General features: G+C 42.4%; 1 protein-coding gene across 1 annotated transcript in view; it reads right to left on the bottom strand.

The window, feature by feature from the left end:
• The window catches only part of ABCA1 (ATP binding cassette subfamily A member 1), a 97,669-nt gene extending 80,408 nt beyond the window's left edge, over positions 1-17,261 (bottom strand). The window contains exons 1-2 of the mRNA XM_080362069.1: positions 16,319-17,261; positions 1,181-1,327 (exon numbers count right to left, since the gene is read on the bottom strand). Coding sequence (XP_080218195.1) covers positions 1,181-1,246 — 66 coding nt within the window. The 5' untranslated portion in view covers positions 1,247-1,327; positions 16,319-17,261. The remainder of the gene's footprint in view (positions 1-1,180; positions 1,328-16,318) is intronic.
• Positions 17,262-27,535: the final 10,274 nt, after the last annotated feature.

The raw sequence follows: 27,535 nt of genomic DNA, 5'->3' as shown, positions 1-27,535 counted from the left end.
AAAGCATGCAAATCACAAAAATTCCTGCCATCCCTGGCAGCTCTGTAACCATAGAGGTATAAAGAAAAAGGCAAAAGCCACAAGCCCCTTTTGTTTGCTTTTATTTAAGAATGTACTAATTCCAGCTCTAAATTCACTGGACACAAGTCCTATGAAAACAAGCCTCAGACACCTAAGCAAAGCCTTTAGAGACTGTCTCGAATGGTGAATATGATAGCCTCCCCCGCCTTGTGACTCCAAGCTTCTAAAAGAACCCAGACCCAACGAGCTGGCAAACACCCTGACATTTGGAGGGTTCAGAAAGCTTATCAGAGAGACCACTTTCCAGCACCACCTCCATAACTCACGTTCTCTTCACATTCCCTAATCATACCTTCTCAAGGTCTGATCTAACAGGACAGATCCTCTGTGCAGGCCTGTTGTATAGGACATGCCCTCATCCACCACGGTTATCCTCTAAAGCCCTGCATGGAAAGTAGCCGGTTTTCTCTGGCTTTCAGCTGTCTGCAGGAGTTACAGCGTTGTGTGAGGTCTCACTAATGTAAAGGCAGAGGAATTTTAAGATTCATAGTGGATTCATGGTCCTGTGCCTTTGTCACCACAAGGAGAAACTCTTGTTGCATACTGGCTATCTGAACAAGAATATTCCCACACTTCTAACAGACAGCGAGGCTATCACTTAAATTAATCAGAACATGCCTTGGCAGAAAAACAGTTTCCTGAATTTGTCTCCATGCCAATGTAAAAACATGTCCCACATCAGTCAATTAAACTATACGTCCTGTTGTAAAGCTACACAACAGGTTTGGCTTTCTCTCCTGATTAAAGACATTGATGATTCCTGCTATTGCTATCACCACTTCTGCCATTAGGAAATGGCAGAATTTTCTTGCTGTTGTTGCAGCATTCAAAAGCTTTTAGACTAAAGCATACATTCCTGCAGCCTGGCAATGCCCCAGAGAGCCATGCTCTCTCACACAGATTCAGGACAGAAGTCCTGAGCACCTTAAAGTCCTCTGGTTTCTGTCCACCCATCACTCTCTTCAATTTGAATCAGGTCTTTCCAAAGACAGACCATTCGCTCTGCTGGGACCACTAGTGGTAAAACATTAAGATACTTGAAGAGTAAGATACAAGGCTACAACCCACACCTCAAAAAAACCCTTTGGTTAATACTTACAGTCTGTCTTCTTCTGTAGGTGAAGTTCTTCCATAGAAGCAATCCCAGCTGTGTCCAGAAAGCCATCTTTCTTCAGCAAAGCCTACCAGGTCCCTTTGTGCAGCAGCAGTGGCAGTACACAGCAGAGATCTTGTGGCTGGGCATTAACTAGGAAGGGGCAAAAAAAAAAAAAAACAACCCACACAGTTAAAAGGGAAAAGCTGCATCAATCAGAACAGAAAAGGCGACAGGACAGGAAAAGGCAGAAGCTGCACTTTGCAACCCCGTGTGACCTTGCAGCCCCCCTTGGCACTCCCCACCACTGCCTTGTTACTTTGTGCACTCTAGCCAAGTATCATGGGTCTCAGTAAGCTCAGATTTAGACTCACTGTCTCTTCCCTCAGAACTCCAAGGCACAAAACAATGCAATACCCGCAGGACAGTATTCTTCCTGCCCAAAAATTCCAAGATCAAGAACAGCCCAGAACGAGGAAAAAATCTCAGGCTTTTAAAGCTGATTTAGAGACTCCTCTGAATGAGGCTGAACTGTACACTTTTTTTTTTTTTTTTTTTTAAAGCCTCTTTCCATATTTACTTTTATAATGGTGAAAAGCCTGCTGCCAAGTTAGGAGAGCCTTTGTTTTGAAGTCCGGTCAGCATCACCAATTGTAGGAGAAAATGCTATGCACTTAAAAGGCAATGGAGATGTCCATTTCCTTGAAGATGACTAAGATTGACCCTGCAGCCATTCCTATTTGGATAAAGTGAATAGAAAATTGCTGTTGAGTCAATGTTCAGGCCTTGCAACCACCTGGCCTCCAACACTGTTGTGAGTTGGATGCATTCAGTATGCACCTTGTGAAAGTATGAAAAACACATTAATCTCTTTGGTGGCTATTAATAATAGCATGGTATAGGCTCAGGTACACACACACTTCCAGGAAGACTCAATCAAATGGAAAGGTGAGCCTAAAGTACATTAAACTCCATTAAACCTTTTTTTTTCCTGAATTAATTTGGCATAGATTAATTTACTTTTGACTTTAAGTCCGCTTCAGCTTAAGAGTAGTTTCATTCTGAGTAAGTGTCCACACAGGAATTTAGTTAACGCACATCAAATCAATTCAGATTTATGTATTTGAACACACTTTGTTGACAGGCTCAGTGTTAACACGACAGCTAGCAGCTGATCTAAACACACAGCAAGAGAACCATTCCCTCCAACATCTGCTAAACGGGGAACACACATGCTTTTGATTCTACAGTCCCACATACCAGTATACTAGCCTTGCGATTCAGAATTGCATGCCTGATTGCAAACTGCATTGAAAAGGTTCCCAAAAATCCATAAATGTGCTAAGAATATAAGACTTTATCAGGAAATGCTCTGATCAGTCCTACACTGGAATAAGACTAGATGATAAATGGCAATCCTGGATGTGAGCTTTAAGTTAATGAACTGTTGTGACCTTTAAGTCTCATCAAAAACTAAATTCCATTATTACAATGACTTGCAAATTAAAAACTTGTCTCTACAAGAAAAATCCGTACCGTGACTAATAGACACATTACACTGAGTTCTACAGATAATTACACTGCAGTATCTCAACAGTACTGCCTGATGCCAGGACAGGGAAGCAAAGAACAATAACAAATGCCTACAAAATCCTACAAATTAAACCTCATGTCAGCATCCAGGCAGCTGAGTGTACAGTCAGCATATCCTCATTAAATTATGCTAGGTACTGCTGTAATTAACTGACATGACGTCTATAGATGCTCCTTCACAGAGGGATACTCAACTGATCTGAGAGGAGAGCTTCCTTCCCCTGCCCAGTGCTTCCTGCTGGTTGGCACACCCTGACACTAACACGTTCCAGCTGCATGCACATCTGGCTGGCAGATACAGATTTACAAACACACTCAAAGTGAGGCACTTGACAGGCTAACAGCACATTCACGATAGGGAAAAAACCTGCCCTTTGTGGGCAATCTCAGAGGACAAACCCCAGCTGCTGAGGACTGTGCACACACGATCCAAAGCACGCCTTTGCTTGCAGGTTTGGATACAGGGGGCTTTGCAGCACTTTTTGCCCAAGTCCAATCCTGCAATCACTGGACAAGTTTGGCATACAGAAGTAGAAGACAGGAAGGGACTGCACAGCCTTCTACAGTCACTGGTAACATTGCAACAAGTCTTCACAAGGGTGTTCAGAGTACCCACTCCACATTCCCCCTTCTACAATACTGCCAACTCTCTGCAACAAACTTACCTTCCAATGCTCTCCAGCAATTACAGCTAAATATCAAAATCCATTACTATAAAGTGCCACAGGAAGAGTGCAGGAAGAATCCCAGGGAGAAACACAGACCTTTGGAATTCTTATCACTGAGAATTCACCCAACTCCTCTGCCTGCACAGAAGCAGAAGAAAAAAATGAAGCAATCTGGGTGATGTCTGAGCTAACCATGGGATAGATGGTATAATCCATGTCAGTCAAAACCCAGACATTGGTCCCTTGCAATTACAGTCTGTCTGCAGGATCCAGAACACAGAAATATTGCTAGTGCAAAATTGTAGTGAGACAATAGCACACATTTGATCACTGAACACATCTCAGCTGATCAGCAGAAGCCTGTGCAGGCAGTAAGGCTCAGCTGTGGCTATCTACTTGGACTCCAGCTCTCTGGAGTTCAGCTAACACTCACTGGGAACAAAGCAAACGTTCTGGCTGTCAAATAAGGCCAGTTTGCCTGGATACAAGCTTCAAACAAAGCAAAAATGTTGATTTGTAATGCCTGTGCCTGAAGACTGGAAAACCTGGCCCAGCTAAGTCCCTATATTAAACTAGGTGATGGGGCCTAACACAGGACTAATCGCCAAGAGCACAAAACCTGAACCTGAAGTGTGCCCAGTCCTTCTTCCAGCCATGCTGGGGTGACAGCTTCAAAGACTTACTTTGCCCCAGTATCTGTTACAGACCAGGTAATTCAGGTTTGTTGATGTCTAGAGCTGTCTCCAATTTTGATCCACAGAGGCAGTCATATTTGGTTCACTGCTGACAGAAGTTAACTAGGTCCGCTTTAATTACATCAGAAATACTCTGAATGCATCAGAAAATGCTCTGCAAACTAAGAATCTCAGAGGAAAATGGGTTAGTACCCTTTCAGATGTTCTTCCAGCTGACAACAGGCAAGAATTGTAAGCCAGAGATGCAGAAAACTGATAGATCCAATACTCTCAGCTCAGTTGGAGCTGAAGTCTGCCTGTATCTCCACTTCAGACTAGTCTGGTAAGTTCAACATAGCTGGGAAATCCAACTTGCCATTTATCACTGCAGTGGCAAAACAAACCAATAGCAGCTAGTTTCCAATGCAGGCTTTTGTATCTAATCTAAGTAAAATTTTGAGCCAAAAGTATGTATCAGTGATCACTCCTGACACCTACCCGGAACTGCCTAAAGCAGCAATACTGTTTCTGTTTAGAATAAGAAAAGCTGCATGAACTCATCACCATAGTGTAAGTTTTCTGTGACGTAAAGTACCACAGCTCTGCTGAATAGAATGGAGATTTATACCTGCCACTACTGGATCCATCCTTTTAAAGGGCAATCTCTTGCTTTTATAAGGCACAGACTCAAAAAGTAGGAAGAATTCTCTCAACTGCAACAAATACCGTAACTTAGTTGTGGAGAGGTCTTTGTGTAACACAGCTAGTTTTCACACCCATCTTTTCATTGCATGAAGACTGCAAGTTTTCCAGTAGAGGAAGATACCAATATACAACAATGTTATGCCTAGAGGCATCAAGTTTCTCTGTATCACCTCAAAATCTATTTTTGTCTAGCTCTGCTTCAGCATTTCTCCAGCTCTTCACTAACGTCTACAACACAACTGTAAAACTTAACTACATGGAGCAGCACACTAGGGGAGACTCAAATTGCCTACAGCTTTGGGGTACATCTGGCAGCTATCTAGTAACTCAGGTGCAAAAATGAAACTGCGACCTTACCACAAATAAACAGATATCACCAGAAAGGTCTATGTGATAACTGAAACAAGTAACGTACATTTGGCAAAACATCCAGAACCCAGGCAGATGCTCTGTGCAACACCTGGATCCAGCAACAAGCATTCAGAAAACGAGTCAGCCAAGAGAAAGTAAGAATTAAGAAGCCATTTTTTATTTAGCCAGCAAATAAATGGTGTGGATCCACTACACAGAGGTCCCTGCATCAGACGTGTGCACACTTAACATGCTGTTTGTCACGTGACTCAAGCTTTGCCAATTCCTGGCAAAAAACATATAGGAGGAATCAAGTAAAATATGTCAGAATGCTTCCCCAGATCTTCTGATAAAGTTTCCCCCAGTATTTTCCTAGGGAAAAGCTTACCTTTACAACTACAAAAGAGCTCCTTTAGCTTGCAGAATCACTGCACGCCAGAGGATGGGCAGGAGGTGCAGATTGCTCTGGACATACCTTCTGATCTGGCCTGGGGCTCCTGCTTTGCCACAACATGAACCAACACACCTAAAGCACAGGGTCCACACACTTGTCCTGTGGTCTGCTGTTGCACATGGCATGTTCCCCCACTGCAGAAACCCTGCAAGACCTCCAGACCCACAGGGCTGCAATCCCACCTTGGTGTGCAATTCAGAAAACTGCTCTTAAGAGGCCACAGAGCAATCTCTAAAAATGCTGACCACGAAACACACACTTTGACCAATCCTTTCTTCCTAGAACAGTGGTGATCACTACTAGGAAGTAGAATGACTGCTGAAAAGTCCATTAGCTGGTATGCTGAGAGTCTCCAGACCAAACTCATCTTAAATACAAAGCAATATATTTTTACAGCTGTAGATTTAAAGAGGAAAAAAGCTCAAGTGGCAGGGAATCAATTCCCCACCCCCATGCCTGCTGTCTGTACTAAGTAAACAAAAAACAGCCTTCAAAAGCAGCTTTCTGCAAACAATGCAGCTGTTTGCTTTCTTTTGAGGGTAAAAAAACCTTTCCCCTAGAGAAGAAATCACTATTTAGACACAGAACAAAGCGAACTTATCGAACCTTATGAGATTGGATTATTTCAGGATACTGGCAAGAGGCTATAGAGCATTTATGTCTCCAGCAATGACTTAAAACCCACTCTTGGTCAGAGCTAAAAGCTTTTACTAGTTGATGAAGGTTCAGCGGCCTTCATGATGTCAGTTAACAGCCTCTGTCCTGTTCTCTCAGTCAGATTTTTCACATCACAAAAGCTACCATCACTGGCAGCTCCCCACAGATCAAGCAGCCACGGAGAGTACCAATCCAATATCTAGAGATTATGTCCTTAGGAGGAGAAAAAAAAAGCATTATTTGCTGGACACAGCACAGGTTTGAGCGAACAGAGCCAGTGCTGTTCCTCTTACACCAGCAGACATGATACAGCACTTTATGCTTTCTGTCTCATCTGCTTAACTCCAATAGCTTTTGCCTACATATGTGTGAAGTCAAATGAGACCCACTTTGGAAGACAAGGGGCAACTAAAGCATAAACATCAGATTTCAGCAGAAATATAGTCCTCTTTAGGAACACTGAGAAGTGTCTTAACATTTCTTTTTGGCAGTATCAGGCTGCATATTGTGGAGCAAGCAATACCATGAGTCATGTCAACTCTGCAAAGCCCAGTTCCAAGGCCAAAGTTCCTTCGTGCTCCATATACCATCAGCTGAGGGCAGGTCTCCATGAGGGCTGTGAAGATCAAGGCAGGACAGAAGTGCCTGCCTCGTGAACTAACACTTTGACTCAAGCAAGACAAACCATCAGAGAACTAGTGTCCTGGATGGGCATTTGGGTAGTAACAGAGGTGAAGATTAAGCCAAGAGTCCAGAATTAAATCCACATGTCCCAAACCATGGCCTAGTGTCTTGGCCACTTCTCTGCAGAAGACTAGGATTTCACTTCTTCCAGGATAGCAGCTACAACAAAGACACTTTTACACTACTACACCCACTTTGTACAACCTATGACTGTGCAGGGCCATAAGCTCCAAAGGCACAAGTATTTGGAAGACACCTTAACCATAACTTCCAAAACTCCCAGAAAGCAAAAAGCACTTTGCATCTATGCAACTACAAGGTGGAGAAAAAAACAATACTAATCCAAATTCTGTTGAGATTAGGCTAAAAAGCAGCTGAGGACAAAGGCAAGCAATTTTTTGTGCTGCTGCTAGTGACCTAGTTGGAGATTATATCCACAGCAGAAACAGCCAGTGCATAGAGAATCAGAAGTAGTGTCCATTTTGTGATCAAAACAACCCACACGAGCAAATCTGACATTCCTATTTCTAAAACTTTCAATAAGTCAAATTTATGACATCCACTGCAGCTCAGGGAAAGAGAGGAAACTGCCATCCAAACAATTATACTTTTACAGGAATAACAGTATTTATCTTTTGAAGTAATCTTTTAACGTGATGAGCCTCAACTAAGTTACAAAAGGTGCCATGAAAAATGTTAGCAGCAGAGAGAGTTTAAGCAACTCACCTGAGGACACAAGCAAAGCAAAAGTAGAGATGAGAATATAACCACCAGGTCCCACACGTCTGCCTCCTGGATTAAGCAATCAGAAGCAATGCAGGATCAGCAGTGGAAGTGAGCTTTGAACCTACAGCCTCTTGCCTGGGACACAGGATCATTATCAGTGGCCCCCACAGACACTAAAAGCAGGTCTTTCATAACCTCCCCATGGAGGACATGTCTCACCCATTTGCCAAATTAGTATCAGACACCAAGTTTCCTATTCCATCTAAAAAGCTACTCAGCGAGAGTTACCTTCCTCTTCAAAATCACCCAGGTCACATCACAGGGTTTATACCAACTCCTTGTTACTAACAGTATGTCTGGGTCAGCAGGCAAAAATTTAATTAGGACCACATACAACAACATCTGGGTGGCAATTCTTGGCAAGATCCTCTACTAGTTTACACACTGACCACCTGGCCTTAGGTTAAGTAGTAAGCCAGTTCTGGCCTTGTTCACCAGTGCTTTGTAATACTGGAAGTAGTACATAGCTTTCAACATGACTGTCCATGTGCCCTCTAAGCAACTATTTGTACAACAGGCGCACTTATTCACTTTCATGTTAATCCATAATCAGTTTAACTCTTTCCCTCCTTGAGTAGGATGTCAAATTTTGTAAAGCTGATATTAAAGGATAGCACCAAAACATCAGGAGGGCTAATGAAACTGTCCCATAGAATCCCTCTAGTGACCTGCCACCTCCGGTCCAGAAAAAAAACAAGACACAAAGCATCTCACTCATCCACAGGATTGGCAAGGCAGCACGCACACAGCTACAAAACACTGAATAAATTACTTCCATTTGCTATCTAAGGGAGTGCAGCCTCACAGAAGATTGGAGACAATGGATAGAAAAAGAACAACTCCTTTTAGCACAGGCTGACAATCAAATACTTCTAAACCTGCTTTAACTGCAGCTATTAAAAAACTAGTGACATAACCCAAGCCCAGTACTAGATTCTGCTTGCAGCACTAAGTGCTGCACAGAGGAAGGAGCCCGGATCTTGCCTTGGCAAGAGTTGGAACTAATACAGTATCATGGTAGGGGCAGAAATCTGGCTTCCCAATTATTTAGGCAAAATGGCAAGGGTTTCTAAAGGTATTTAGAGTTGGCACTAGGACTGAGCAAACTGATTTTCCAAAAAGTCAGTCTATTATGAGCCTTTCTAAGTGTTCCACTACAAATGATCATTTTAAAAGATCAGATGATCATTTTAAAAGAGCTGCCACAGAATGAATATATTAAGCACTGAAATCCCTGGCCCTAAACAATTCAGAGTATCAGTCTTCCCTCTTCTGTAAAAGCCAAACTCCTAAGATGAATTTCTGGGCAACGGGAAGGGTGAATCAGAAATAAAACAGGGAGGACAATTTCCCAAAAAGTCAAGCACTGCCTTACAAAGTTCCATAATACAAGTTTGACTAAGTTTTTCAAAGTCCTCAGTGCTTCCTTGGACATTTACACAAAGTCACATTTTTGGAAATGGCTATTGTTTTATAAGCTTCTCTTGTGACACAATATGCCAAGTTGTTTTTAAAACCTGTCCCAGGTTACAGAGGAGAAATATCTGCCTACTAAAATGACCACAACAACTGGTTCTCATTACTTCTAGCATGTTCAAAAGGCTCATCGGTGAAAACAAGCACAGCTACAATGCAAGAGAAGATGTCAAGCTTGCATGCAGCACAGCTGGACTGACCCAAAGAAAAGCACGTGCAAGAGACTGTGGCATGCACTTAGGCAAGAGCAATTGCTTAAATGTCAAGTGTAACACTCAAGATGAAATGCAGCCATCTGTTTTACAAAAAAAAAGCAGCTTCCACTGGAAGGTTGTGAAAAACATGCAGCATTTCAACTTTCAGCATTACACGAATGTGCGTACCTTCCCCATACCAAAAAAAACAACAAACAAAAACCAACAACAAAAAAGCCAAAATCTAGTCCATTCTTTGGCAAAAACAAACACAAAACTTGATTTGTTTTATCACGGCCAATGTCCAAAAATCCATAGTCCATAATAGTAGACTATTTTTTTTTTTTGGCTCTCAAAGAATGAGCTCTTCTCTAGTGAAATCTAGAAATAATAGAACATCCTGCTAAAATTATAATTGCGACATTTGAGCTCAATTCATGCCATTAAGCTTTGATCTCTGAGCAACTAGAGTATCATCAGTACACAGTCTGCAAAAAGCTGTGTTACGCAGCCTCAGTTACTTTTTCCAGCTGATGACGCATTCTGTTTAAGGACATTTTCTTTGCAACTAGAAGAAAGGGTGAAGCATTTCACATTGCAAAAGGTACTTTTCTGCTTGGTTGCAACCTCCAGGGGGAGAAGGAAGGCAGGGCTCACCCAAGAAAGTAATCAGCCTCATCAACATCAAAGAAAAGAAATCCACAAGCTCAGAGGGTATTAGGCCAGAAACTTTTGAACAGCACCCTTTCCACAGCATATCCTGGTCACTGGATCACTTTAGGCAAAGTAGCCATAGATCTAGTTTAACAAAGTGCAACACTGATAGGTGCCCCACTGTCCTACTACAGAGTGGCTTGGGCATCACTGGGGTGATTGTAGCTTCTATTGAGCAAAGCTACCAAGCCTTGCAGCTTTGCCATCACATGTGTAAGGGGTTTATTTTAAGAAAGTAGCTTGTCCCACTTCTTGTTTCTGTAGCTTGCTCATCATCTTGGGAGAAGACAAAGAGAGAAACTATACCCAAGACTGAACTGAAGTTTGAGATGTATGCCTGTCCTGTAACATCCATAGAAACTTCACTGTTATTTTCCTCTTGACCTTTGCCATTTGGGACCACCATGCCACAAGCCAGTGCATGTGTTCAGTAACAGAACCGAATATAATGGCTTATGCTGTAGAAAACATGTAAGCAGTGCCTTTAGGATTCATTGGCATAAAAAATAAGGTGTCTGTTAAGCTTGTTACACAACTGCACTGATATCTGTGGCATAGGTGTAAGTAACAGCAGATGAAATGAAAAAATATCTGTAACTATGCAGAAAACTATCAGCCAAGAAAAAGCCTCTTGCACAATGAAAGGAAATGCCATTACTGAAAAACAGCAACAAGCTTGCAAATGCAGTACTTAGCAGTCACTGTCAGCCTGAGCAGGGTTTGATCCTTGAAAGCCTACAACAGAGAGAGAGACCTGAAACAAGACAGCAGCTCCCATCTAACTATATGGATATGGAAGCTAGTGATAAAGTGATAAACTGAAGTGATAAACAGACGTCCAAGTACTTTTCAAAGCAGTGTCAACTATTAAGAGGAACAAATTTCTGATAAAACTTGGCAACTGATACAGGGTTCAATAACCACTTATCTCTGAAGTTATTTGTGGAAGAATTTGAAAATAATTGGCACACATAGTAAGAAGGAAGCCCTCGTCCTTGTGGTGGCAGGTGTGGCACAGGGCAGCTACTTGGGAGTGCTGCCAGAAAGCATGTGCCAATCTTCCCCATTTTGCCTGATCCACAGAGCAACAGCTGTTCCCCACACAGTATATTCTTTAGCTCCAGCTGTACAACTGACACCTCGCTGCTGAAGCTTCAGTCCTCAGGGTCAGCATGACAATCAACAGACATGCAAAGCAGACTCCCTATTTTAATATAATGCACAGACAGATCTAAAAGATAGATGACAGAATTTGTCAGTATCCCAAGCTACATTTCATGATGCAGAAGGATTCAAGACAGAGCTCCCTTAGTTTTCTCCAGTAGTTTCATGGGATCAAGCACCAAGGTAAAGAGCTGTGATCTACTCTTCAAACAAATGACTCAGAACAGACAACACTTCAGGTATATGCAAAAGAGGCATGAAATACCAAAAGGAAAAGCAATAAGCTTGCAAGAGAGAAATGTAACTCATGTTTTGTGAATTTTTAACAGATATAAGATTCAAAACATACACTTTTTTTTTTGCCAAGCTTAGGATATCTTTAATAGTACTCACTGAGAAAGTGCCACTGGGATCAAAGTATACTCCAACAGACAATCCAGGTCACTGTAACTATCTCCGGTTTACATATAAATACAATTGGGAAGAGAAATGAGGTGGTATGGAGTAGTAAAAGCATGTCACAAGAACAGTGAACAAAGCTCTAGAAGACACGGCCATCAGAAGAATAAAGAAATGTAGGATCAATTTAGTTTATGGAAAGGAACCTTTCATTCAGAAGAGGAGTACATTTTAAACTTTGACTGCAGTAGTGCTACCAGAACAAAATGTCCATGTGTCTGCACTTGAAAAAGTTGGTGCTGCTTTGTTGTCTGGATGAGAAGTGGTGGGTTTTGTCCTTTGTTGTTGTCTGGTTTTATTCCATTCAAATTTGGCCCTAATTCTGCTTTTAAGGGCACCTACAGCCAAAATCTTGTTATGGGAGCATAATTACAACATAGAAAAAAAGAAAAAAGCCATCAATAGATCCTTAGAATATCAGTATATTCCCCATGAATACAAACAAGGGAACATGTATGATAATTTGCTTGTTATTTTTTTTTGAAGGCACAAAAATACACCTGGAAAAGCAGAAGCTACATCTGAAAGGCTGGGACTTAAATCCAGGGTGCTGAAACTAGCAACACAGCCTACAGTCTTTAAAAAGATGTGTTACCTGCTGCAGGGGAGAAAAAATACAGTTACATTTCAACCATGAAGAGCATAAATTTTTGTCATCTCATTGTCACACTGATGGTGAAAGCAGCTAAGAGGAAAGAGGGGCAAGTCATCACAAGAAGGTCACATCATAGGTGCTGGGAGTCAGGCTCTCCTGGTCCCTATCCCGGATCTTGTCAACTACACCACCTCTGCTGCTCTGAGACCTTCCACATACCTTAATTTTGGCTTTTACTAAGCTACCAACTCAGAGTGCTAATTAATATTAGTTGCACAGTTTGCTTTCTGGCTCCCAGTAACAATCATTACTCGGAAATGGGCTAACAAAACTGCAGCTTGTTTCAGGGAGCCAAGCAAGCAGGGCGGTAACAGGTTTTGGCTACTTTATCTTCCACACGGCCCTGCCTGCTATTTGCTAAAAAGGAAACCAGACCTCCAGAATGATCTCTGAACTGCATGGCCAGAGGCTCCGACTTTGTTTGTTCTTCTCCAGAGAATGACCTTGCTATCCAGCCCAAACCAGAACAGTCTTGGAAAGGCTCTTTCGCTCTCCTTTTTCTGTCCAATACCAATTGCTCCTTAACAAAATTGGCATAATGCAAACCTATCTCTTATTGCACTAGATAGAGCTCTGCTAAGCAACACTCCTCCAGAAAATAACAGAAGATGAAAAAGCTCAGTTTGTATACAGATATTTATGGCATTCAAACTGATGTGCATTCTTGTAATCTGGGATCAAGATTTTTCCCTAATTACCTAATGAATAAAGATCTGAATGCTCCCATTTTTCCTACAGTGCTGGCCTGTTCTATCAGAAAAGCTGCATCAACAGTTTTCCATCCTACTCTGTCTCACTCCTGGTTCTCGAGGCCAAGTGCCTATGTTTTTCCCCCAATGACAAATATTAAGACAAGACTAGCTTTGCTGCCACATATTTTAGAAAAACAGCCCAAAAAGAAAACAAAACAGTGAACTCCAGTCAGAAGTTCAAATCATGGTAGTTCTGAGTCTCTCTGTAAGACTTTTATACGATCAATACAAGATGCATAGCTACAGAATATGAAACATTTTAACTTTTTGTGATGATCACCTTTTGAACACTACAAGACAACACCATGCTATTTTTAATCTATACTGTTAATATCAGTAACTGCAGAGGTGTGTGCAGGTTTACACAGAAAACTTTCAAGTATTCAGGATTCAAATCCTCAACCGGCATAACTATGAGACAATCTCAGAGTGAATTTCTACCAGTTAGACCTGGAGCAAGTGGGTAGAGTCCTAGATGCCTCAGATGAACACGAAAAGCGTGTTGTTTATAAAACATGTTTTACCAAGCAGCAGGTTCTGACTCTAGCCCCTCTCACAGGAGGAGTCATTAAGAACAACCAGCCTAATGGAAACATGCTAGTATTTGGTCAGCCATGGCTGCTTATTTCAGGATTTGATGTGTTGCCCAGCCTGGAAGACCTACATAAACACCAAGGGTGCTTACTCCAAGGTTACTTGAAGTAGTATTCTGGTTCCCTTTCTGCTCTGCCCTGTTGTCATCTTTGTACGCAAAGTGCTAAAAACTATAAGAAAACTCCGAACACAGGATGCAGAATATGTCACCAAGCAAAAAGAAGAGAGTTCGCTTTCAATTTCTTATCCCGGGTTGGTGAACTCCAGTACCAGCAAGGTATAGACGAGGAAAGAAAAAGAGAAACGGGCACTCGGGAAAAGGACACAGCTCGATTACTAGCTAACTAACAACTGTCAATTACTGTGGATTAAAGTTCCGAAGAAACCACACCCTGAGAAATACTGTGCAGGCATGGTGCAACACGTGATAAGCCCTAGCAGAGCTCATCATTTTGGCCACAAGTGGACAAGTTCAGGACTCATCTTCCTCCTGCACTGTCTTTGTGGGTTTAACTCTGCCAGGTGAACTCACCAGTGAGACAATATGCCTGCAGAGATGAGGGGAAGGGAGGACATGGCTCCTGAACTGTGTGTATTACACTTGATTAACATGTGAGACATTGCACACTCCAGCCCAGAGCTGCTCTCCTCAAGTCACTGAGGCTTACTCCTGAATCACAGCAGACTGCTTTTTACCCTCACACAGCCAGGGGGAAGTTCAGCCCAAAGAATGCTAAAGAAAAGGCTTCTCCTGGAACAAAGGCCAAAGGAATTTTACTGACTTTTTTTAAACTTAGGACACTTCATTTTCTGTAGTTCAGCACTCCACCAGGAGCCATTCATCTACACCGTGATAGTAAATGTTGAATTTGGTGCCACATCAAGTCTCTGCTCACACCAATAGCATTGTGCTATGCTCATTTTTAAAAACAAATTTAGCATTACAAAAAAGATTTGCCAGCAGCTGCCTGTGGCAAACCAATTTAAAAACATGCCTTAAGCTCACTGGGTGCAGAAACCATTAAGAAACTTCCAACATACCTACTTGCACTGCTATGCAGCTGTATTCAGAAGAAATTTCAAATTGTTTTCCAAAAGATCACCATGATTTCTGCAAATGCCAACATCCTCCACATAGCTGCACTCAAGGTGTTTGTTTCACATAAACTTTATACAGTAAAGTGTACTTCAGCAGTAACTTATCAGGGAAAAGTTATTGTGAATGCTTCAGGCTAGCTGCTTGGTTATCACTCACTAACCCCGGATGACAGCAATTATAATCTCTTGCAAACCCAGAGGCCAGCAGACATCTCCTCAGAACACCTACAGTCAGCATTAAAAGCATCTATTTTTATTATTTGTTTAAAGCTAGGCATTCTCAATTAAAAAAAAAAAAATCAATTTAAATGCTACCATACACCTCTTGCATTCCACATTACGAAATTTTTATCTACACTTCGTAAAGAGTTGTCTTCTAATTCCTACCATAATCAGACCTACCAGATTATGATTATATAAGAAACAAGGTGCTCCATGTCACAAGTAAAGGCATCAGACTCCTGCCCTTATTTGTCCATACTGTAGCAGATACAGACCATACCACATCACTCTTAGATACATAACAATTTAAATTTTAAAATGAGTTGTGAAGACTCACCAATAGGATTTGTACCTCTTACCTCAGTAACACACTGCAGGGTCCCAGGTAGCACCCATTTAGCTTAACAGCCTGCAGGGGCATCACAGAATCACCCACTGATCTGCCTTATGGGAAAGTCTCAGTACGCTTGTGAGGGAGGTAAGCTGTGCCATGAGAGACAAGCACAAAAAGCATCTGCAGTGCATGTTTACTACCATGATCCCCTTTCAAAACTGAGTGAGATTGCTCAATTACAAAAGCCTTTCGACAGCAAGCTTGGCCATCTGTTGTTAATGGAACATCCCCAAGACATAGCTGTTCTCCACTGCACAAGCACCAATTTATTTTCAAAGGCACCTCCAAACTGAATTTTAATGTGTTCATCCACATCAATAATTTTCAAGAAGTCCAAATCCTCTTTAGGCTTCAAATTAACACATTTATATCCCCCTGGATTCAGCAAGGTCTACTCCAGCACACCAAAGATCAGCTCTGATCCTTCAAATCACCTATTTGTACAACCTTAAAGTGTCCAAGCCCAACAGCTGGGGAGGGGTGTAGGGTGGGAGGAGGACACTCCTGGTTTATGTTTAAAAGACACAAAACCACACACTTTTGATTTATAACTGGAACATGTTTCCTGATACATTCAAGCATCTGGGCAGTAACACACCTCTACAACCGAACAGCAGTATTTTGTACGAGGCTGACGATAGGTTGTAATGTAGCAATTTGGATTTAACAACAGCCTGACACACAAGCTAGATTCGTTGCATACAACTGAACCTCCTGCCTATCACGAAACCAGATGGATCCATCTTTTATCTTTACACTCCTTCCCATGCCAAGCCCATCCTTTCTCCTCTGCCCCCACGGCTTGATAGGATTCCCATAGGAACGAAGGGGATGAAAACCCTCCCGTTACCTTCTAGCACCCACCGGAGCTGTAAGAGGCGGCGGTACGGTGAGCCACCCTACGCGAGCGCTGCCAAGTCAGAGTCGCCTCGCTCAGGATAAGCTAAAATAAAACAATTATTAAAAAAAAAATAAATAAATACACACACAAAAAAGCCCCACTATTATCCCCTGCCGAGCCCCCACTATCGCACAAGCCATCCTCCGAGCCACGCTCCTGACACGCTGGGCACAGCGAGCAGCAGCACGCCGGCCCACAAAAACAAAACAAACAAAAAACTCCACTTATACGCTTTTTTCCTCTCGCTTTATGCCGCCCGGTCCGGGCAAACAGGGAACAAGCGGGGAAGCCTCCCTCAACAAATGCCCGCGGCACAGCCTCGCTGCCCCCGCCTACCTCCCCGGCCTGCCGCCGGTCCCGTGGGGAGCCGAGCCCAGGAGCCGCCGCCGCTCCCCTCCGCTCCACTCCGCTCCACTCCGCGCCGCCGACCCCGCTCCCGCTGGTGCGCGCCCGCGCCCCGCAGCGCCTCTTATAGGACGGCGCGGAGCCGGCGCGGCGGGTCACCCGCCCCTTCCACAGCCGGGGCCGCCCAGGAGCTTGCTCTTTCCCTTCCCTTTGGTGTCCTCTCTCTGCCTCTTCTTTTCCCACCTTCTGTTCTTTTTCCTTTTTCCCTTCTTTTTCCTCTCTTCTTTTCTCTCCCCCTCCCTCTTTTTTTTTTTTTTTTTTTCTTCCCCCTCCCGCAGCTGCTTGCGGGGGGACTGGGGAGTTGAAGGCGGGGACGTGGCGATTTGCATGTGGGCGTGCACATTGCAGCCAAAAACAAACTGCGGGGCTGTGTATCTCCGGCCCGGCCCAACCCGGGGCAGGACACGGGTGGCGTGGGCTAGCTGCCTTTCTTTTTCTGCGAAATTCCGCTCTCCCAGGTGCGTGAGAAGCATCCTGGCCCCTCGCGTCTGGCTCCCGTGCCTTGGCCCCTCCTGAGGACTGCCGGCACAAAGAGCAGAAACCCGGGCACTGAGTTACCTGCGAGCTCACCTGCTCCCACCACCCTCAGCTGCCGTGCCTGCTCCGCTGCCCGCATCTCCAGAGTTCAGCTGGTACAAGCTGGGCACCTGTTCAGCTACCGAGCGTGCCAAGAACACTGGCCTGGCATGAATCACCCTTCACCAGGAATCAACTTCAACAGTACCAGAATTTGCCCCAAATGTTGCTTGTGGTAAGGAAAAGGCAAGGAACTGTGGCAAGCTAACAATTTGATACTTAGCCATAAACAGTGATGAAATCAGTTGTGTCAGTTCTTGGAGAACTTTAAAACCATTCATCAACTTTTTTTTTAATCTCAATTTATTTTTAAAGGTTTATAGTGTCCAACTTGACTTCATCCAAACTCAATAAATGATGGCTTGTTTTGGCTACCTGGGAAATGGCCTGTGTTATTGATTCTTGTAGTTATTAAATTCTCAAATGGCTGAGAGTGTCACAGCTCCCTGTCCTCCCAAATGGTCTCCTCCCCTAGAAGCATCACCCATCACATAAAACCCATCCAAATTTTTTGCTTGTTACATGGCAGGAGCACTTAAAAACGCTGCAGTGCAATCTGTGAAAGTGTAGCAGTGCATTTTCATTGCTTAAAATGCTCTGTGAATGAAAACAAGTAATGCATAAACAGCAGGCAACTCTAAATTATGCTTCCTTCTACAGACATAATGTACTGCCATTGCTCTTCTGCAGTGAAGTGGTTGATGTTATTGTTCATGCTGTTAATGCTTTGCTTTATTATGAGCAATCTGGATGATACATGGTTACTGAGATAACTGCATCTTTGAAATTCCTGATTTGTATTTCAGTGCTCAGCCTACCACCATTGTATTTCCTCAAGTGGCATAGAAATACAAATCCCTGAAAGCAAACTCTAGAGAGCTTGAATTGATTGTCATCTGGAGTCTCATAGATGGCAGTAAATACTCAAATTAATAATGCGGACCCTTTCACACTGAATAAAAGCCAACATGTTCATTTCAGCAGTGACCCAAGCTCCTTCCCTCAGTCTCCATCTCACAGAGGGCCTCAGGGCTGGACGAGATGAGAAAGCCCTCTGTTCTGATCTCGGTTTCCCTAGTGTAGCTGCTACATAATTTCACTGACTTAAACAGATTCACCCAGTTTGTACCTTCATCTTATTGTAAAACTGAAATAAAAGTTGTGTCTTTATAAATGCAGCTGTATGTTTTTCACCGCATACTAGAGATACACACCTTTGCACATTTCCAAACATTTACTGGATCGTAGTTTTAAATTATTTAAAAAAAAAAAATTCAACACGTTTACTCAGAACACAGGAAGAAAGAGTAAATTGAGTTTACTATCAGCAGTTTTATGGCTCATCCCACACAGTAAAGAGTTTGAAAGAGTGGGGTGTACTGGGTAGGGTTTTCAAAAGAATTCGTGACCTGACATCAGTGGAAATAGTGCTACGTCAATACCAAGGAGCTGAAAATTGCCTTGCTACTGGTGTATCCAAGTGTGGGGTTTTTTGATAACATGAAAAGGCTGGATTTTTTAAATTCTGGAATTTGGTATCTGTGCCAACAGTTAGAGCATTTGGACAACGTTTTCCACTAGAACAGTTATTACAATATACAGCTGTTCATGATAAACAAATGGAGCACTTAAATTAGTTTGCTCTGTTAAAATACCTGTAGGATGGTGGGAAATCTTTGTGCACCACTGGACAGCATTTCTCTGCTGTTGCATCCTGCTGGTTGCATGACAATGGCATCAGGTCACTGAGAGACAGTGACAAATGGTACAAGAAGGATGACAAGGGAAAGGGACACAGTTAGATCCAATGACTAGGCTATACAAACACAAAGTCAATAGTCATGCTAGGAATAGCTTCTGAGAATACACTGACTATTCTTATTTTTTGGTGGCTTGAGTTTTCAGAGTGCATGAGCACATGCAGCTCCTATAGATTTCTCAGAGACCTCCCAAGTCTCACATCCACAGTAAACATTATGTTGGCTTTTGTGTACCTGTAGAAGGTGTGACAGGTCTTTGTAGGCAAAGCAATCTCAGTCAGGGAATTCTGCTTCATTTAATTTATTGCCAGAATTTAGAACATAGAATTTCAACTACTGATTCAGATCTTGAGGGGAAAAAACAAATATAAACAATTAAACACTTAGGGAAAGATCTTTTCTCCTTCCTCCTCAAGCTCAGCTCCAGTTAAGCACCTCTTCTGCCCCATCCCTAGTCATCCTGTTCATCCCTTGCTTTCAATAGGTGCTATACTCAGTCCCTCCCAGTTCCTTCTGTGAGGCACTGGGCATTCGGTGTAGTGGTTTCTTTCTGCTGTTCTTTGCTTCTTACTAATTTTCTTCCACTGCTCCTTGACTCTTACTGTTCCTCTGCTTTGCAGTGGGTCCTCTGTGGGCCATGGTTCCTCCAGGGATGCCGGTGCTCTGGCATGGGTTGTCAATGGACCACAGTTCCCTCCAGGATGTCCCTGCTCTGGCATGGAGCGCCTCTTTCCAAGATTGTATCTCTCACTTCCATGTGTCTCCTCCACTTTCTCTTCCTACATCTCCTCACATCTCCTACCTAGAGGGTGAAGCTCTTCAATATGATTGAGCAGAGATGCCATGTGCTGGTCTCATTAGTTGAAGTTTTGGCATGCAGTGGCCTGTTATCGTCTTTTCAAAGCTGGCTGAAAGCAGCTGTGCTTGGCACGGATGGGTTCATGGCCTCCTGCCTTGCAGCCCCCTTCTACTAAAAGCCTGACAGATATGCCCAATACATAGTTCCTATGGCATGCACTTTCAGATTAGTCCTGCTCCTTTCTTGTTTTCCAAAAGCTAGTTTCCTTCAACCTATTCCCTCACTACAATGTCCTCTTGCAAGCACAAACAAGCAGTCCACACCAGGGTCCAAGGCTGGGTGCAAGTCAAGAGCTACAGTGCTGCAAAGAAACTGTAGCTACCACAGCTACTGAGGGGTCAGAGGACATGTAAATTGCTGTTCATGGAAAAAACACTATGTAGTGGAATGAAGGAGTAGAACTGAAAATAGGAAAATATGCCATGTTCTTGCTGAGGAAGTTGTTTCTTTGTACGTGTAGCTTCTGCAAGGCAAAATACACCATTGCTGAGCCTGCAAGATTGATGGCACCTAACATCAGGATACTAGATAAGACTGCAGGCTTTGTCAAGCACATCAAGAAATGCCTTGGTATAAACTGAAGATGTCTAAGACAGATTTCAGCAATAAAGAAAGGCACAATATTAAGATATCTTTTTCAGTCAGCTGTTGAGATATTTCCTCTGGAAATCCAAGCTCTTTTTAGTCCTAGATTACCTAGTTTGGACTATGTTCAGGAAGCAGGAAAGATAGCAGGTAAGTAATACTTCTATCCAGAAAATTACTTTTCAAAGGGCTTTGCTCACCTCTTTGCTATTACTTGACAGTTTTGCAGCACAATCATAGCTTCAAGATTCCCCAGCATTGTATCTTGGGGCACACACTGAAGTTTAATCTGCATTTCAAGTATCTGCTCTGTCTTGTTTTACTCTCCCTTGATTTGCAATATCTGAGTCAGAGGATGCTGACAGTTTTCATAAAGTCTTCCTGGAAGTACCTTCCTAACTTCTAGTAAGAAATAATTACATTGTTATTATTTTATAGCAACATAAGCTCTCAATGAGCATCCTAGTGTCAATTTATGGGAGTTAGTCACTCCAGCACAGTTTACAGCCCAGTGAGTGCAAAGTGGCTGCATCATGCTGTTTACTGTCACCTGTCACGCTCACTTTTCTTCCCATCCTTCTATTGACAGAAAACCAACAAACAGGTAGATGTTGTTTACTTGTTCCACCTGGAGAGATGCAGAAGCACTGGCTGATGCTTAAATACACCTACATCCTCCACTGTGTCCTGCAGTGGGGAAGCTTTGAAATGCTTACTTGTGCCGTGTGAAGAAGGCAATGTGGGAAGTTACAGCCCTCCAAACAAAGAACATTGCAGGCCTGTCCCAGTGCCTGCTCTCGTCTTCTCCTTCGTTCTTTATAAACATAAGGTTCAAACCGGTTGCAGTCATTAATAAGATGATCTAAGTCCTTTAAAAAACATAAAAATATGTTGAGGCTCAGATATGAACAAATCATAATTTAAGCAGTTATAGGTAATGTTTCTTAATATTACATATCTTGTGTTTAAGAAGGGTGATTTAAAAGCCAGCTTTCATGAGGGTTGGCTGCCAAATGACTGCTGCTATTTTAAGAAGAGAGCCCATTGCCACAAGCATAGCTTTGTAATTTCTTGCACTTAACATTAAATATTAGCAAAACTACATCTGCAGTTATCTATATACAACGACGTGCTGTGAACCTCACTGCTAACCAAATAACTATATTTTGGATGTAAAATATACGTGTAGCCAAATACTTATGTGGTAAAAATACTTTGACTCTGCCAGAAATAAACTGATTTTCCTAACCATGGATCTAACCTACAGCTTGAAGAGCAAAGCAAATATGTAGAGTGGCCAACTAAAATACTGGAAGCTTATGTAAGGTAGCAATTTTAATTTTATATTGAGTTTCCTCCTTTCTTGGATTCCCAGAGGTATACTTTACAATGGCATGCAGCATGAATGTATCTTTTTGTTAACATTTCAGCCTTCCTCTGTGCAATTGTCTATCTTTTAACACTTAGCCCAAACAAAGACTCCTGCACAAATATTTCAGTGCGCATTATATGTGCATTGCCAGACAACTTTCATAGGGACAGACTGACCTGCATGAGTCAGGCTTTCTATGCAAGCAATGTGATTGGATGGATAGCTATCCAGAATGTGAAAAGCTCAATGTGCACAAAGCCCATGCTTTAAAAATTCTGCACTTCATCTCCCATAATAAACACTCGTGCTTGTAACACTCCAGTGCATGGAACAAGGAAGTAAAAATTCACCACAAACCAGAAGTGAAGCCAGTGACACAGAACCCTACCAAATGCAAAGAAAGCCAAATAGAAGAATGCAATGTGGTTTTATCTAACCTCAGTTTGGGTACTGATGGACAAACCTTCAGCAGTGTAAAATGGACTAATCAGGATGTAAACTCACCACCTTAGCCCTTGAGAGGTAAGTTAAAATGGTCAATTCCCAAAATTTCCTTGTGGCCAGCCAAATGCCATTTAACATCAGCTGCAGTATTCTAGTTTCCTAAACAATTATTTAAGACAGATCAAAATTTGACTGTTTAAGATACTTACTCAATCAGTCCTTACAAAACTCACTGCAACTTTTGCCTGAATAAGGACTCTAACGCTGGGCTGGTGTTCAGCCTTTTACATAGAAAGCATGTACTTGAGTAGCCTCATTGAGTCAGTGGAGATGTGCGCTTGTGAATTTGACTGCATATGCTGGCAGTGCCCCCTCTAAAATTTAACTGTAGCTAAAGTCACTCCCCGATTAACAAATCTTCCACAGTTCTAGAGCTGCAGACAACAGCACTCAGTGCAAATCCTAGTGGCAAGGGGATCAGTCTTAGGAAGTGATGTTTTTCCTCAAGAAGGAAGGAAATGAGCCATCAAGTGTTCCCAACCATCCTGTGAACCAGAAGGAAAGAGAAGCCGGGACTACTCCATAACTGTATGGCCTGCTTCAGAGCCTGTACGACCAGAGGCCACGGAGGAAAGTATGCTGTCCCTCACCTCCAATCTTAATGAAAGAGTTATACTCAGACCAAGCCAGCCTCAGGCCCTGGGAGATTTTTTTCCACCTAATCTCCTTGCATACAGGTCAGTGTACCCCTTAGCCCACACCCAAGCAAAGGTGTGCTTTTAGGCTCTTCAGCCTCACTACCAGTTCCTCCAGTGAACTCTGCACCCATCAAACCTCCAGCATGCAGCTGGAAGAGTGCTGCAGTCCTTCTCCTGACAGCATCTCTACCTCTGTGAGAAGGGAGGATACAAGCCTCCTGTCTGCCATGAACTACGGTGTTCTTTAATCAAAGAGTCACACTTTTTTGTTGTTGTTGTCGTCAGAACCATTTCTTCCTCTTTTGCCATCCCTGGTCTCTCCTGAGCTCATAAGTACTCCACATTACTAAGCTTTCATGTGTCCATGACATCCTACAAGGGCTTGCTTTCCAGGAGGCAAGAAACACCCCTTTTACATTTCCTTTTCCAGGAGTGACTTTTTTCAGAGATAAGACTGAGACCAGGATTTGCTTTTGTTCTCTTCATACAGCTGGAGAAGCACCTCCTTGCAAGTGAGCTTTTAAAGGTGTCTCTTCAAATCTTGAGTTTCCCCAGATGTCAAGACAAACTCATACTGCAGAATGAAAGATCTCTGTTCAAACTCAAATCTTTCCAGAGCTGCTCAGAATTGTCAGCCAACTTCCACACTTACAGACACTGCAGTCTGCTCTGTAGAGCCTAACTTGTTTTCCTTTCATTAGGTTTTTCAGTTTGGGCTTTGCTTTGCACTGTGCTTTTACATTAAAAACCAGGCAGCTTTTGAGTTCTGCCAGCTGTTAGATTTTGTCCTGTTGAAATAGTTTTGATTTCTGACTGTTTCCAACTCTTTTATCAATGCAGCAGGTTTGACCTCTACATTTTTTAGCTACTTGCAGGCATCCAGGGCTGGACCTAAGGTGTGGCCAGCTTGCTCTGCAGACACAATCCCCTTCTTGCCTCCAAGACAGGCCAGTTCCTGCTTCTGCTCATTTTGTCTTAATCCGAAGAACAAGTATCTATCTCCATGTGCCTGTGAACTATCTCCCCAGCATCTGCAGCCAGAACACATTGTTGAGTTTAACCTTCTCTGGTGCCCCTCCATTCCTCCCATTCATTACTGGGTGATCTCATCAGGTAGCTGAAGAGACTAAGCCCATTGATGCAAATGCTGTCTTTAACTTGCCTCCAGTGTTGGTGCCACAAACTGTGCAGCCACTGGTTGGGATATCAACAGTCTTCCTAGGGATTTAATGGACTCACAACCTCTTGTACGTTTCCACACAGGCTCCAGTACCTAACCTACGTCATTTCTTATCATTCGTGGCCAGTTTTCATCTCTGTGTGGCATGCCCACGTATGAAATATTGTCTATTGTCCAGCATCTCACTTACTTCAGGATCCAGATCCTTCCCCTCCTTTGGAATAGGTTCCTTCTGTTTCTCGTTAGCTCAGAGGATCTCCTTCTCACTTTGATGCTTCTCCTTTAGCATATTCCCACCTGCCCCTGCAGCAAGAACAATGCAACATTTTGGAGGTGCTGTACTTCTGGAGAAGAACAAGACAATCAGTCTCTTTTTCCCTGTTCTCAGGTCTTTACACAAACATTGTCTCCTGCTGCACTTGCTCCTGGTCAGACTAGCCAGACCTCCCACAAAAACTAATAATTCTGGGGCTTCTTATTTCTCTTCTTATCTGTTTCCTCCACTTCTTAGGCCTCGGAGTATTGCACAAAATTGTACAGGGATTAGCTAGTTTTACTGACTCCACTACCTTAAAGGAAACAAAACACTCCAGTAATTCCTTTTTTTTTCCTAAAGTAGGCTCCATTAAATTAGGCATTTCCTTGCCAGTCAATAAAATGTTTTATTTTCCTTGAGAAAAGCAATGTTTTCAGCATTAGCCCCATCAGAATTAAAGAGCAATGAGATACCTGTTTGTGTTTTCTTGATAGCTACAAAAACTGGAACACTTTCTTCTTGGGCACTCAGGAAAGTATTTTGTTACAACTGCTGTATTCTGTGATGTCTGTCCAGACTTCCTCCCTAAGTTGCTCATCAGTGTTGACCTTCCTATCTTTCTAAAGGAAGTTATGACCAGGGACAAGTATTTTGACTGAGATTTCCAGGACCCCTCTTTGGTGATGTGTGGCCTATTGTGGCCTACCATAAAGAAATTTGCAGTGAAAATTATTCCCAGCAATCAGGCCAAAACCATTGGTTTCTGAAAGAGCTATATAGAGAAATGGCAAGCATGAGAAAACTGATGGGTATGTAGCACTGAGAGGAGGGGGTGCAGACCATACAGTCAGGTGCAAGACAGATCTAATTCTTATGCTATTTTATAAAGCTCTCCTAAGGTTAGCTACAAGATGAACATACATTTTAGGGTTTGGCATATTCTATTTTTTTTACTAAAATAATGAAATACAATCCCAAAAATTCTTGCAATCTAGGTCCCAAAAACAGTGTTATCTCATAAAAAGCTATGATCAAGAAAACTATTATAAATAGGATACCTATACAATCTCAATTCTGTAAAACATTTTTTCTGTTGGTGCTTTTAGTAGTTCATACCTCACATGTTGCACTAATCATAAAGAGTTAGGAGTTAATACTACTTCAGTGTTCACATGCCACTTTGTAATGCATCTGGTTATGATCACTTTTAGAGATGAAACAGATGGGCTTTGGGTCTTATCCCTTCTGCAGGATTGTATTCCCTCTGAACACACACTAGGCTGATTAACTGGGTGTTCCTTCAGTAGCTCAACTTCAGATCCACAGCTTCTTCACAGAGTACATTTCAGGTTGAACCAGGCCCATGTGGTCATTATTCATTTTTCTTTTCCCCATTCTATTACCACCTTTTGTTCGCAAAAAGACAAGAAATTACATGGATTCCCATTAACATACAGAAGGGACTTTACAATAGATGTTTATCATCCACAAGTTTATCCATAGAAGTTCAGTCTTCCTCAGATTCAATCCTCTACTGATCAGGCTTAGTGCTTTCCCCTCAGGGACATAAACATTCTGTGCAGTCCATCTGCATGTTCTGCAGCTCTTTTAGTGCATCAAGGTGAAGCAGTTCACTGACTCTGAGAACTAAATTAAAGCTGGAATTGAAAAGCTGCCTGGCGATTTTAGTCCTTAATCAAGTGGAAAATGTTTGTCCCAATTCCTGCTACTTTAAACAACCCACTCTAAGCGATAGGTTCAGAATTTCACTCTTGCTCTCCAAGGCTGCTGTAATTTTCCCAGGTTCTTTTCATTTTCAATGAATGATCAAGTCCAGCCACTCAGAGATGAGTACCTTTGAAGCTGCCAGCAATCACCAGAATTTATTTGGGACACTCTGGAGCCACAGCTCTGGAGCCACAATGTCTTACCTGTTTTCTACTTGTAAACATTGTGCACAATGGTTAGGGTGCTGTTTGAAGGTAACATTAATGATCTGTTTACACATGCTCCAGTATTCATGACAAATAAATCTCCAATGGCAGAAAGCTTATGCAAAATTCCTCCCTGCGCAATTACAGTTTAGGCATATAAGCCCATAATATTGCATAAATAATGTTACACTGTGCCCTGAATAGATTCCTGCATATGAGATCATATGTAGCAGTGTCAGCTGTAGGGCATTACAGCTGGGAAATCTCAGGCTGCACAGATAGAACAAAGGTTGTAGAGCTAACTGGGAAATTCACTGAAGCTTCTGTGTCCCCAGAATTAGCCTTTGAAAACAGGAGATGGGTTTCCTAACACAATAAGAATGAAAAAATATCTGCTGTCTAAAGAACAAAATAAATTTTTCTTACCCTAAACTCAAGTATAAAAGGACTCCACCTTCTTTCTATTAGCCTTGCTGCCACCCTTTCAGTGGAAGTTAAAACAAACAAAACCCACACCACAAAACAAAACACAGAACCAAAATCAATAAAAGCTGTGAAGAAATAGAAAGAAATGTAAGACAGCAAGCAAACAGGAAGTGCCCTTGAGAAGAACAAAATTTTCAGTTTTATATCAACCATGAATCAGAGCTTTCACAGAATAACTATCCATGTTTTTATCAGTTCTGTCTGATTAGCTTGTTGCATGTGGACAAATAGGAACAGCTGCGATTGGTGGATGCATTCTGATCCTGCCTACACAAGAACAACCTCCTTCCAGAATAAAAAAGAAAGTTTCTTTCTTTCAGGGGTTTCTTTGGGTCATTTTTCAAGAACTGAGCATCCTCCATGCATTAAGCAGCTTAGCTGCTCTTGCCCCAGTGCAGGTGTGTCCCTGAGCTACAGCTGGAATATAACCTTTATATACTGCCACTCTGAAAAAATGACTGCAACCTACCACTCAATTACAGTAAGAAGCAGGAATCCATCTTAATTTACACTATTATCTTTACATTGATCTATCTTTAATTCCCTCACTGTGTCAAACCATGGCAGTTTTTCATCCTCTGGGGAAATTCAGCCAGCTATTCTGTTAGGAA

This window comes from Nesoenas mayeri, assembly GCF_963082525.1.
Source record: "Nesoenas mayeri genome assembly, chromosome: Z".
NCBI lineage: Eukaryota > Metazoa > Chordata > Aves > Columbiformes > Columbidae > Nesoenas > Nesoenas mayeri.
The sequence above is the reverse complement of the archived record's forward strand: the minus strand, read 5'-3'. Positions and strand labels throughout refer to the sequence as shown.